Raw genomic sequence first — 12,836 nt, forward strand, 5'->3', positions numbered from 1 at the left:
GCAGAGGAAGAGGGAGAGGGAGAAAGAGGATCTTAAGCAGGCTCCATTCCCAGCGTGGAGCCCAATGCAGGAGCCCAAAACAAGGTTCTGTCTCATGACCCTAAGATCATGACCTGAGCCGAAATCAAGAGTTGGATGCTTAACCAACTGAATCACCCAGGCACCCCAGAAAGCAGTCTGTTTTTTTGATTTGCCATATCAGATATACATACAAGCTGTCAATATAACTTTCAGTGAAAAGTTGGGGACTGTGGTCTAATACTCAGAAATGGCCCTGGTGGATTCATGGCCAAAGGCCCATCTGTTTGCTTGAGCAAATAATAGCATTTTCTCTACCTGATAGTGCCTGTGACTCCTTTTCAGCTTTATTTTAGCATGGTAGTTTCTTTAAAAGGCACTGATTCACCCTCTGTGGTAGGCAGAGCTTTATTCCTGTTATGTGGATTCAGCAGCTCAGAACTGTTTTTCTTTGTCCATTTTTGCTGACCCACCTCTGCATGTACCAGTTTTTAAGTCATTTTTTAATTTTTTGTTATGAAGAATTCAAAACATATGCAAATAGAAAATAGTATAATAAATACTTATATACCCATGAACCTGCTACAGTGTTATCACATTTTGTTGAATCCATTCTCTCCTTTCCTGCCTTCTCCAGAATTATTTTGAAGTACATCTAAAACATCATTTTATTACATTGCCTTAAATGCTAACAAGTTTTTTTTGTTTGAATTGGGATCCAGATAAAGTCCATACTTTGTGAGTGGTTGATATATTTCTTAAGTCTCAATCTTTAGGGTCTTTATCTCTAATTTTCCTTGTATTTTCATTAAAGTTGAGACATTTGTTTCTTAGTGCTTTCTACTACCTGGATTTGGCTGATTGCATTATTTTGGTGATATTTCACATGTTCCTCTGTTTCAATATGATAATTTGGTAATCCGACCTAGAGGGCCAATCACATATTTTGGCAAGACACTTAGTAAGTGGTGTAGTGTGTGCTGTGTACCAAGCCCTGTGCTAAGTACTTTACATAGTTAACCTTCAGGGTGGAGTAGATGCTGCTTCCTTATTTCACAGACAAGCAGATTGAGGCTCAGGTTAGATAAGAACTTAACTCTTGAGTCACACAAGCTATAAGTGGTAGAATTGGGCGGTTTAGCCAGGTTTTGCTGACTCCAGAGCCTCAGTTCTTATGGTCATGAGTTGATGTATGTAATTATTTTGCTTCTATTAGGAGTTTTTTTTTTTTTAAGTTTTGAATATTCTTCCGTATTAGACGGTTTGTCATAGTCATTTGAAGTTTTCAAATTGGAGGTCTTACATCATTTTAGAGGGTTTCATGTTGGTTATCAATGTATAAAATGTGCAATACACTGGAACACGCAGACATGAATAAGAAACAGTTTCTACCTTCAAGACCTTAATATCTAGTGGAAAAGAAAAGTTTTATGCACATTTAATTAATAGACAGGGAAGTGTACCTGACTCTTAAATATGCAGAGTGGTAAAATGCAACTTTGGAAACTTATTTATGGGACGCCTGGGTGGCTCAGTCGGTTGAGTGTCTGTCTTTGGCTCAGGTCATGATCTCAGGGTCCTGGGATCAAGTTCCGCATCGGGCTCCCTGTTCATCGGGGAATCTGCTTATCCTTCTGCGCTCCCCCCACCCCGCTTGTGCTCTGTATCTCTCTCTGACAAATAAAATCTTAAAAAAATAAAACTTATTTATATGATTTCAGATTCTTGCCAATCAGTAACTATTATAGTTGAACCAGAGATATTTTTCTTTATGTTTCCTTGTGAAATGGTGAATGTATGAGTTTTAGGTCAGTCCCAGAAAGATACTCCATTTTTCTGGAATGGTAAATGGTAAATTGATAAACAGAAAGTGAACTGGTTATGATTTTAGTTAGGGTTTTTGAAGGTTAGAGTAACTTTGATGTTCTTATTTTGGGTGACTTTTAATGATGGATGGGTTTTTTTATATATAATACTTTTATGCCCTGTTTTTTTCTCAGTCTTTTATGTTAATTATTTTCTTTACTTATCCTTTAGCTTGATAACTATGGACAGCAGGAACTTGGAGATCTTTTTGTGAACTATAATGTAAAATCCCCCATTACTGGAAATGATCTCTCCCCTCCAGTATCTTTTAACTTAATGTTCAAGACCTTCATTGGGCCTGGAGGAAACATGCCTGGGTATGTATCACTTATTCTTTATGTAATGAAGTTACTGAAATTGTTGTAATAAAAAGTAAACATCAAATCAGGCATAAAGGAAAATTTTTGAAAAATGATACCTAGAAAGTACAGATAAATATTTAAAGGAGAAATAATAACAGACATATTCTTAAATTTATTCCTTCTAATTCTTTCTGAATGTATTTTTTTTTTTTTAGTGTATGTTACCCTTTTTTATTTGCCACAAAATAAACAGAAGTCTGATCGTCATACCTTGTGGTGATAGCTGTATAGGGCAGGAGAGATAGTTGAAGAATGATTTTGAAAGTCATTGAACTTATTGCTGAAGGAGACTTAGAAACCATTCAGTCTAGATCAACACTGTCCAGTAGAACTTTCTGCAGTGGTATAAATGTTCTGTAGTCTGTGCTGTCCAGTATGGTAGCCACTAAGCACATGTGGCTGCTGAGCACTTGAAATGGCGTTAGTGCTTCTGAACTTTAAAATGTATTTAATTTTAATTCAAATTTAGGCATTTGACTACTGACCTACCATACTGAACAACATAGGTTTAGCTTGTTATTTAAAAGATGTGGTTTTCATAGTAAAGAAAGCTGAACAGTTTACAATATGATCCAGAACTAGAATTTGTATTTACAGATTCCTTCTCAATGTTAACAAACTTAGCCAAAGTATTCTACTTCATAACTTCAGATATTTTTCTTATGGTCTCATTGTAGGGTAATTGAGGGTAGGCTTTTGTAAGATGAAGCTAGATAGATCATGTTTCCTTGAGTAGAAACTAAAGAATAGTAAAAATGAATTGTGACAGAATGTATGACTAGAATTATTTTAGTCACACACTGTGTTGACTTGGGATATTTTATGGAAAGAGGCCAAAGGTAAGCCTTTCATTTTGGCAGTACATACAGAGAGTCATTAAATGGGCCAGACCCTCTGACCTGTCATCCCACTCCTGGGAATTTATCTGAGGGAATAATTCAAAAGGAGAGGAAGCTATATTTATCAAGAGCATATAAATTTAAAGTGGAAATAACCTATTTATCCAAAAATTTGAGATGAGTAAATTATAATAGATTGTTTTAGAATACTCTGCAACTGTCAAATATGAGAAATTATTATGATTATTTAGAAAATGGAAAAATAAAGAATACATAATTTTACACATCCTACTTATAAATCATGCACATAGGAGCGCCTGGCTGGCTCAGTCAGTGGAGCACGTGACTCTTGATCTTGGGGTCATGAGTTTAAGCCCCACGTTGGGTGTAGAGTCTACTTAAAAATAAATAAATAAATGAAATTTAAAAGCCTTACAACTTTTTAAAAAAATGCGTGTGAAACTGTAGTTACACTTCTTTTGGATGAAATCTGGAAAGGACCACCAGAATGAGGAGTTGGTGTATTAGAGTGAAAAGAGGGTACAATTGTATTTTATTTTTTCTTTGTTTTAATTATAAACTATCTATTTTGAAGTAAGCTGCTGGGAAAGCTTTCTTAGTTGTTGTTTTGCAAAGAATATTTTCTGTAAAACTGAGAAGAGGACAGTGGCTATCATGGTGTACTTGCTTGGCCGTATCTTTAAAATATGGAGAAAAAGAGAAGAAGCCTCTGGCTGGACATGTAGAATACCACAAAGGAGAAAATGATAGGAAAAACCTTGAAATTTGCCTAGCCTAGTGTGATGATTGTGATGAGTGAGCTCTAATGCTGAGTGTGAGCCCATACTGGCTTCTTTGTAGCCACACAGTTACACTCTAATATGTGGGTTAATAGACATATAATTAGGAAGGGTCTTATTTCCAGAAGGATCTGAATTGTTGTCTGCCTCCTTGCTAAATGATTAATCAGGTTTTAGGGACATTAAGAGAGAGGTGGTATTTGACTCACTGGACTGATGAAATAAAATGACATTTCTAATAGTAGTGTTGCCATACCAGTTGCTTGATATGTTCTCTAGCACTTGCTTGAGAATGTTTGGTACCAAGGAAAATGTCTACTCCTCCTACTCCTTTGCTTTAGAGCATGTATGTACTGCTTTGTGTGAAAATAGTATATTTCAGACTTTTAGGATTTATATCTAGGGTTTCAGATTTTTGGAAAACTTAATTTCTTTCCTCCTAACAGACTGATTTATTTAAATTTATAGGTACTTGAGACCAGAAACCGCACAGGGGATTTTCCTGAATTTCAAGAGACTTTTGGAATTCAACCAAGGAAAGTTGCCTTTTGCTGCTGCCCAGATCGGAAATTCTTTTAGAAATGAGATCTCCCCTCGATCTGGACTGATCAGAGTCAGGTACTGCCCATATTATTCTTCCAGTAAAATTTGTGAACTCGGCTTTGAATGGGAAAGGGAACCTTGCTATGTTGAGACAATTCTGCTTCATTCTTACATGACCATGTCTTTATTTTTGTCTTCCAAAAGATGATGCTTTATGTTTGTAATCTCTGGGACATCAGGTAGTTGTAACTAATGAGAACTTGAAGGGAAAGGAAGGAAGGAAGGTGAAGAATAGATCACGTTTCTCACCTGCTCCAAAATGATCTTTCCCCCTTGTTTGTCATATGTTTAGAGGATGGTAGGATCTTGATTGTCTAAACCAAGGCATTTTCTGGCAGTGGTGATATGTGTAAGTGTAGGGTGAGGTGGGCCAGGGTGACAGTTAGTAGGGGAGCGTCATGCTGGGTGTCCAGGGCAAACAGCAGTGCTGGAGTTGGGATGGGGTGTTTCCGTAACCAGTTGACATTCCTCCAGACATTTGAGGCGCCTATATGACAGGCCAGCTAGCAGGCTTGCTTCTGTCTACTTTAGTCTGCTCACTTGTCTCTATTCTAATAACCTCCCTTTGCCAGATATATCCAGGAATGTGTGGGAGGTCCTATTAGCACTTAGTTACAGTTTTCTTTAGAAACTTACTGTGATTTAGCTGCTTTTGACTTGAGCTTTTTGTGATTTCTCTGTATTTTCTTACTGATATCATCTCTTGGTGAAATAAATTCCACATAAAAAATAAGATATGTAGGTAAACTTAACTATCTTAGACTCCAGAAGGATTTCCACAGCCCCACCACCCCACCCATCTCTCTTTTCTTACTCACTATAATTACAGACTTCAGTCATAGCATATCCCAGCCACTGACTCCACATCAAAGCACCCAAAGCACCTGCCTAATCTTGTTAGTCTCCATGACACCCACTGAGGAAATGCCCCTATGTATTGACCAAACTGTTCCTTCAGGCCTGTGATTGGTTCAGCCTTCTGGTCAAGAAAGGGGGAACTACACAGAGGAAGGGGCTTGCAGAACTTAGAGAAATGGGGTGGGAGGGATTCCCTTGGGCCTCTGTGTGGAAAGAAGAGGTGGTCAGAACTTTAACCAGCTATAATAACAATGGAAAAACTTGTCAGGCTTGAGTCTGTTTTACTTCCTGTTGTCTGGGTTTTTCTGTCTCTTTCCTTTTGTTTTTTGGCTTACCATCTGTTCCAGTAGTGTCTTCAAGCATGCTTTCAAAATACTGAGAAAGCCTGGTAAGACTGACTTTGTTTTGGAGAGGATTTATATAACATAGAGTAGCTCTTAGAAGTTATAAAAGGACCACGAAGTAAGGCAAAACCTGGGGTTTGTGGAATAGAAAGTGGTAAGTCAAAAAAGCAACTCAGAACTAAGGAGTGATCCTACGAGTTAACTGGTAAAAGGTCCGTGGGGCTTCCCTGGACATTTTTTATTTTGGTCATTTTCCACTTTAAAGCATCCTGTCTGGATTCTGGCTGGTTTTTGTTACGTGCATCTCTAAGATCCTGACTAGAAGTCCATTCATTCTTCCATGAGCCAGTATCCCCATGGTTTTTGTTCCATGGATAGGGCTAGGATTTGTTTAGTGTTGTGATTTATAGAGTTATCAGGTGATTAGTCTTTGCATGGCTGTGATTTATTTTATTTAGGTTGGGAGTATTAGACTGTTCATATGTAATTTTTAAAAGTTTGTTTTTATTTTGATTGGCTGGTTCTGTCTTCTAGACTACATGTATTGTAGTTCTCCATGGTTCAGGTACAGTGTCTGAACTCAAAGACAAGAGACCACTGGTAGAATCACTGTTAAGAGTTGATTTCCATCTCCTGTCTGTGAGCTGGGATTATTTGACAGAACAGATGGAAAGGCTTTGGCAGCAGATTATTTTGGGATTCTAGGCAGGGCCCTTATTTTGATATGCTTTGCATTTTAGATGTTCTCTTGCTATCCACCACACCATAAGATATGCGAGGACAGACATTGTGCTTCTTTGTCTCTGTCCTATTTCTGTGCACACAGAAGACATTTGATAGTGGTTGAAAGACAAGATATAGGTGCTATAGGACCAAGTAAGAAATACTATTAAAAAATAAAGTTTAAAAATTAGAGCTCTTTTGCCATGCATTTCATGTATTTTTAGGTCTCATTTAAATAATTTTTCATTGTTTTTAAAAAATCTGAGGTAATCATGAAAGTGCACTAGTAAATGTATGTGGGGGAGTGTGTTTAAAGGAGAGAGATTTGATTTTGACTCATAAAGTTAACTTAAAACACTTTTCCCCCAATAGCTACTTAATTGCCATTCAGAGAAATCTCTTTGGGAAACTATTACTATATGCATATTTATTTCATTATTATGCAGTTAGCTTGATGCTAGCCTGTTCAGTTCATGTCTTACGTCCTCTGCCATGAATAACACTTTATTCAAGAAGCTGTTACTCTGGGACGCCTGGGTGGCTCAGTCGGTTAAGTGTCTGCCTTCGGCTTGGGTCATGATCCCAGGGTTCTGGGATCGAGTCCTGCATCGGGCTCCCTGTTCCGCGGGGAGCCTTCTTCTCCCTCTGCCTCTCTCTCTCTGTCTCTCATGAATAAATAAATAAAATCTTAAAAAAAAAAAAGAAGCTGTTACTCTAAAGAAGCCAGCTGTATGGTGCCGTTATCAGTCATTTACTTGTTCAGAGCAATAAAAAGGAAGAAACCAAACTACTATAAAAGCTAAAGAACAATTTCACTTCACTTTTAATTTCCCATTCTTGGAAAAGGAAATATCGGGAATTTCATTTAGTATATATTTATAAAGACTTGCTAGTGCTATAAGGAAAATCATTTTATTTGGAAGTCACTATTCAGTATCTCATTTCTTTTTAGTGTCTGACATTTGCTTAAGTTTTCCTAATATTAAAAACTATCTGTTCTTTAAAAATTATTTTCCATTGAAAGTAATAATCTTTTGTTGTTGTGGCTAGTATGGAAGGAAAAACAGATGGATGGTAGTTAAGGTGGTAGAAACAGATTTCATTCAAGACTATTGCAGTAGGGGAGGGTGCCTGGGTGGCTCAGTTGTTAAGCGTCTGCCTTTGGCTCAGGTCATGGTCCCAGGGTCCTGGGATCGAGCCCCACATTGGGCTTCCTGCTGGGCGGGAAGCCTGCTTCTCCCTCTCCCACTCCCCCTGCTTGTGTTCCCTCTCTCGCTGTGTCTCTCTCTGTCAAATAAAAAAAATAAAAAAAAAAATCTTAAAAAAAAAAAAGACTATTGCAGTAGGCAGTGGGGGAAAAGAGATCTCAGTATGGAACCGGGCTCAATTTTGAATATAGCACAGGCAGGAAAGGATTTTTAGCCAAGGCATGGGGTGAAGCGGGGTCAGTGGCTAGAAAACTACTTAAAGGGACCATCAGGGGCAAGGCAAGGGGGATTTTGGCTAAACTAACCTGAGGGGATGTTGCTGGAGACAAGCCAGGGTGATCAAATACCACCTGGGGGATGGTGGAGGATGACAAACCCAAAAAAGATATCAGAGGTGATCACATGGCAAGAGGTGGGGTAGGGTGATTCTGGTTAAACTGACTTAATCAGGGTTCTTGCTAAAACTGGATTTTACCAAGAAGTATACAGATGGGCCTAGGAGGAGTTTCAGGGGACTGACTAAAATTTGGGCAAGCAAAGAATTTTTGTCATCGGACAGAAGTTAATATTTGAGGGCCCCTGGGGGGGGCTCAGTCGTTAAGTGTCTGCCTTTGGCTCAGGTTATGATCCCAGGGTCCTGGGATCGAGCCCCACATCGGGCTCCCTGCTCCGCGGGAAGCCTGCTTCTCCCTCTCCCACTCCCCCTGCTTGTGCTCTGCTCTCGCTGTGTCTCTCTCTCTGTCAAATAAGTAAATAAAATCTTAAAAAAAAAAGTTAATATTTGAGGAAAGTTTGATTGTATTTATTTAAAATACTATTCAAGTGCGTTGTAAAGTTTTCATTAACATGTTTAAAAAAAATAGCCACCCAGACAAATTTAATCCAACTTTTCTTCTTTTTCTTTTCTTTCTTTTTTTTTTTTGCCATTCCCTTAGGAACAATTTTCTGGTTTAGTGATAAGAGATTCCTGTAGTATGGGGGCCTATATCATTGTAAAGTTGAAAATAAGGGCCTTGTTTATTTTTTATAGTAAAGCATGCAACTTTTATCCCTTATATTTTTGCTTTCAGAGAATTCACAATGGCAGAAATTGAGCACTTTGTAGATCCCAGTGAGAAGGACCATCCCAAGTTTCAGAATGTGGCAGACCTCCACCTTTATTTGTATTCAGCAAAAGCCCAGGTCAGCGGACAGTCTGCTCGAAAAATGCGCCTAGGAGATGCTGTTGAACAGGTGAGATGCCATAGGTAATTTCATTTAGGTTATTGCGATTTAGGGTCTGCAGCACTTAGCAAATTCTGTGTCCTAGAAAACAAAATATTTGTTTTAGCAGTCATTTTATTTTTTCTATAGTATTTGTTTTTATATAGTATTTATCCTACACTGTTATTATAGTGGGAGGAAAGTACGTGAACATGCCCATTTGTAGGCCAGGGGGCCAACATGAATAAGATATTTAGCAGAGCACTTGGAAAAAAGATCTTTGAACTGTGGCCTATCAGTCCAACTCTTATCAATATGTACTCCTTTTGGGGAGACATTTTGACTCACAAAAAGCGAGTCCTCTGGATTTTAATCTTTTATGTATTACCCATAGCAGTTGGGATAAAGTCTTGCATAGGATAGTATTTCTCTAATCATTTGTCTAGAGAAGTAAGTGCATGAAAACTTTCTAATAGTCGCTGCTGCCTGATAATGGAATGAATCGCCCCAGGGAACAATGAACTTCCTGTCCCTGAGCATATTCCAGTGGAGGCTGGGTGGTAATTTGCCAGCCATTTTGCAGAGAAGAGCCCTACAGTGGGTAGGAGATGGGGCTAGATGATTTCTTTTTTTTTTTTTTTAAAGATTTTATTATTTATTTGACACACAGAGAGAGTGAGAGAGAGAGGGAGAGAGGGAGAGAGCACAAGCAGGGGGAGCGGCAGGCAGAGGGAGAAGCAGACTTCCTGCATGAGCAGGGAGCCCGATGTGGGGCTCGATCCCAGGACCCTGGGATCTTGGCCTGAGCTGAAGGCAGCGGTTTAACCAACTGGGGGCTAGATGATTTCTAAGATCCTTCTGGTACTGGAATCAGAAGATGACATACACAATATGGGGTACAGAAACTTCAGTGGGTAAGGATACATTAAAATCCCCTTCCACATGTCTTACTACTTTTGTTAATTCAGAAGAAATATATCTGCCCCTCTGTAGGGTCATTATTATGAATGGCATTTTTAGTACTGTAGATTTAGAAGGTATGAGGTATTGGGCTGAAGTTTTGCCGACCCAGTGAGTATGGCAGAAAGATTTTCAATGACTGTTATTATGAGCTTGTTAACTTGACATTAACCCATTTAAAAATAGCCACAGTCACATTCTGGGTATTTGAGATTGTTCTGAAAGCTGGATAAATTAGCTTACCTTGTGTTTCAAATATTTTTCAGTAGAATGTGAATAAATCAAAAATGGTACATTGGCCTTCGAAAGAATGTGTATTTTTTCCTTCTGTGCTTGTTTGCATATTTGCTTGCTTATTTATTTACTAACTGGTTTACTCATTGATTTTTAGGGTGTGATTAACAACTCAGTATTAGGCTACTTCATTGGCCGCATCTACCTCTATCTCACGAAGGTTGGAGTATCTCCAGATAAACTCCGCTTCCGCCAGCATATGGAGAACGAGATGGCCCACTACGCCTGTGACTGTTGGGATGCCGAATCTAAAACATCCTATGTAAGGAGAATGGAAGGCTTGTTAGCATGTGATCTTCACTGTTAACTTAGGAGCATGGATATCAAAATTGCTTTTTGTGTGCTGTATGTCAGAGAGCAACAAAGAGAAAAGAGGTCTTTTCCAAAGCAAAATGGAAAAAGCAGTTGTCCCCCGCCCTCTTACAAGGAAGGGGTTACGGGTTACTCTTGTGTCTCAATAGCCCTTTGTAGACTTAGATGGCTTTTATAGAGACCGAGAGTAAGAGAGACAGAGAGGGAAGGTCAGTGATGGGGCAGTGCTGGTGTGTACATTCCTGGGCTGGGCAGTGTCATGGCTAATATCCGTGGGTGCAGCTAAGTTGGGGTGGCCTCCTTCCTGACAAGGACCCTAGCAAATGTTGGAAATGGTGGCAGGGCTGAGTAAAGAAAGATATGGTGCTCTTTGTTTAGAGAGCTATTTGTTAGGTTTTGGTGGTAGACTAGTAGTTATGATCTCTTGTTTAGGAACTACCTTTTCTCAAATTCTGTGTTTTAACAATAATTCAGGGAAGACCTCCTGGCTACCGATTTCACTGTACCTTACCACCCCCACCTCCCAAACATGAACATTCATACTGGAGCTTAGGATTGACAGACATTTGGGTATAGGAGGGCTGGCTGGTTGGCTCAGTCAGAAGAGCATGCGACTCTTGATCTCAGGGTTGTGAGTTTGAGCCCCATAGTGGGTGTAGAGATTACTAAAAATAAACAGACCTTTAAAAAAAAGTTAAAAAAAGACATTTGGATATAGAAGATGCTTTCTGCCCTGGTAGCAGTGGGAACAAGGTGGCATCCAGAACAAGGGGCCTGAGAGCCTCCTGGCATTTCCCTTATTTGGTGCTAGAGAGGCTCTTCGGTGACTTTTGACAGTCATTCGTTCCCATGTGCCCTTAGTTTCACTCTTTACTTATCCAAAATGACTTTCTTTTAATAGATTCATTTTTAAAAATTAGAAATGAAAATGACTCATTTTTGTAAAATGAAAAGCAAAAAGTAATTCTGAAGAATATTATGTAGAAAGTGAAACTTCCATTTGTATACATCTCCCCAAAAGTTGTTCACATCTCTTCTGCATCAGGGATCAGCACATGTTTTCTATAGTAAATGTAGTAAAAATACTTTGGGCTTTGCAGATTTTTGTTGCTTCTTTGTTGTTTCTTTCTTTCTTTCTTTTTTTACAACCCTTTAAAAATATAAAAACCATTCTTAGCCCCATGGATTTTTTAGCCACTGTTCTAGGTGGCTTTACATACATTACAAACGTATATGCATGTATATATGCATAACGGTATGCAGATAGCTGTAGTGGCTGTTATTGATGTTGTTTTAAATATATTCTTTTTCTTCTGTGGATTTAGGAAAGAATTTCTATAATCTGTTAGGTTTTTCTTGTTACTTTATTTTCCTCACAGACTTGCTTGGTGTAGGCCAAAATGATAGCAGTCATTATTTTTGGATTATAGATGAATATTAATTTCTTTACATGTTTTAAGTTTTCTGGAATTTCTTCGTATTTGCACATCAAACCAATAAAATATTTTCTATGTTGTGTGAGAAAAGATTATTTCTTTTCTCTTTGTTCCATACCAGTTCCCTTTCTTAGTTTGCTCTGACTAATTTTGTTAAAGCAGACACGGATTCTTGCTGCCTCACTTGAGATTCTGAGTGTGGCCTGGATTACATTTTATTTCTTTCATTTGTTTGTTCATTCAACATGTATATTTGGTAAGGACTGTGCTTTCCATTCTAAATGCTTCATATGTAGTATCTTGTGTAATCCTCATCATAGGTCCTATTTCTGAGGAGACCGAAGTGCTGAGAAGTTAAGCAATTTGCTTGAGTCTCACAGTGAGTGGTAGAACTGGGGAATGAACCAGGGCTGTCTCACTCCAGGCCCGTGCTCTTAACCATTGTGCTACTTTGCTTTAACAGACCCCGCAGCATTCCTGCTCATGCTTTTCTGAGTGCCACTGTGAGCTGTGGCTAAATCATCAAGTACTGAGAATCAGAAAATGTGGGCCTCAGTCTTGCAGATGTGATGAACATCATGGTGACGATAGTTAATAATGCTGTATTGTGTATTTGAAAGCTGCTAAGAGAGTAGGTCCTTTAAGTTCTGGAACCAGGTGTGGTGCTGGATGTTAACTGGACTTATATGGTGCTCATTTTGCATTATCTACAAATACTGAATCATTATATTGCATACCTGAAACTAACATAATGTTTCATGTCAGTTGTACCTACATTTTTTTTTTTTTAATTAAAGAATAAAATTGAAAAAAGGAAGTTGTGGGCCCAGCATTGAGATTAGGCTACAACATTTTACATAAGGTCATTGGGAAACTAAACAAAACCAGAAGCTCGAAAGTAACAGGAACTTTCAAGGAGTGGGAAGAACTCCTTTAAAGACTTTTTATTGTTTTAAGTCCTCACATTAGTGATTTTGTTAAACTAGTTGCTTTATAAAATGTCGTAATTG

At 38.5% G+C, this 12,836-nt stretch overlaps 1 protein-coding gene across 1 annotated transcript in view; it reads left to right on the top strand.

Annotated features, from left to right (window-relative positions):
* Positions 1–12,836, top strand: part of GARS1 (glycyl-tRNA synthetase 1) — a 45,838-nt gene that overhangs the window by 18,626 nt on the left and 14,376 nt on the right. Inside the window, exons 7-10 of the mRNA XM_027573507.2 lie at positions 2,056–2,201; positions 4,354–4,503; positions 8,692–8,854; positions 10,176–10,340. Coding sequence (XP_027429308.1) covers positions 2,056–2,201; positions 4,354–4,503; positions 8,692–8,854; positions 10,176–10,340 — 624 coding nt within the window. The remainder of the gene's footprint in view (positions 1–2,055; positions 2,202–4,353; positions 4,504–8,691; positions 8,855–10,175; positions 10,341–12,836) is intronic.

This window comes from Zalophus californianus, chromosome 12, assembly GCF_009762305.2.
Source record: "Zalophus californianus isolate mZalCal1 chromosome 12, mZalCal1.pri.v2, whole genome shotgun sequence".
Lineage (NCBI taxonomy): Eukaryota > Metazoa > Chordata > Mammalia > Carnivora > Otariidae > Zalophus > Zalophus californianus.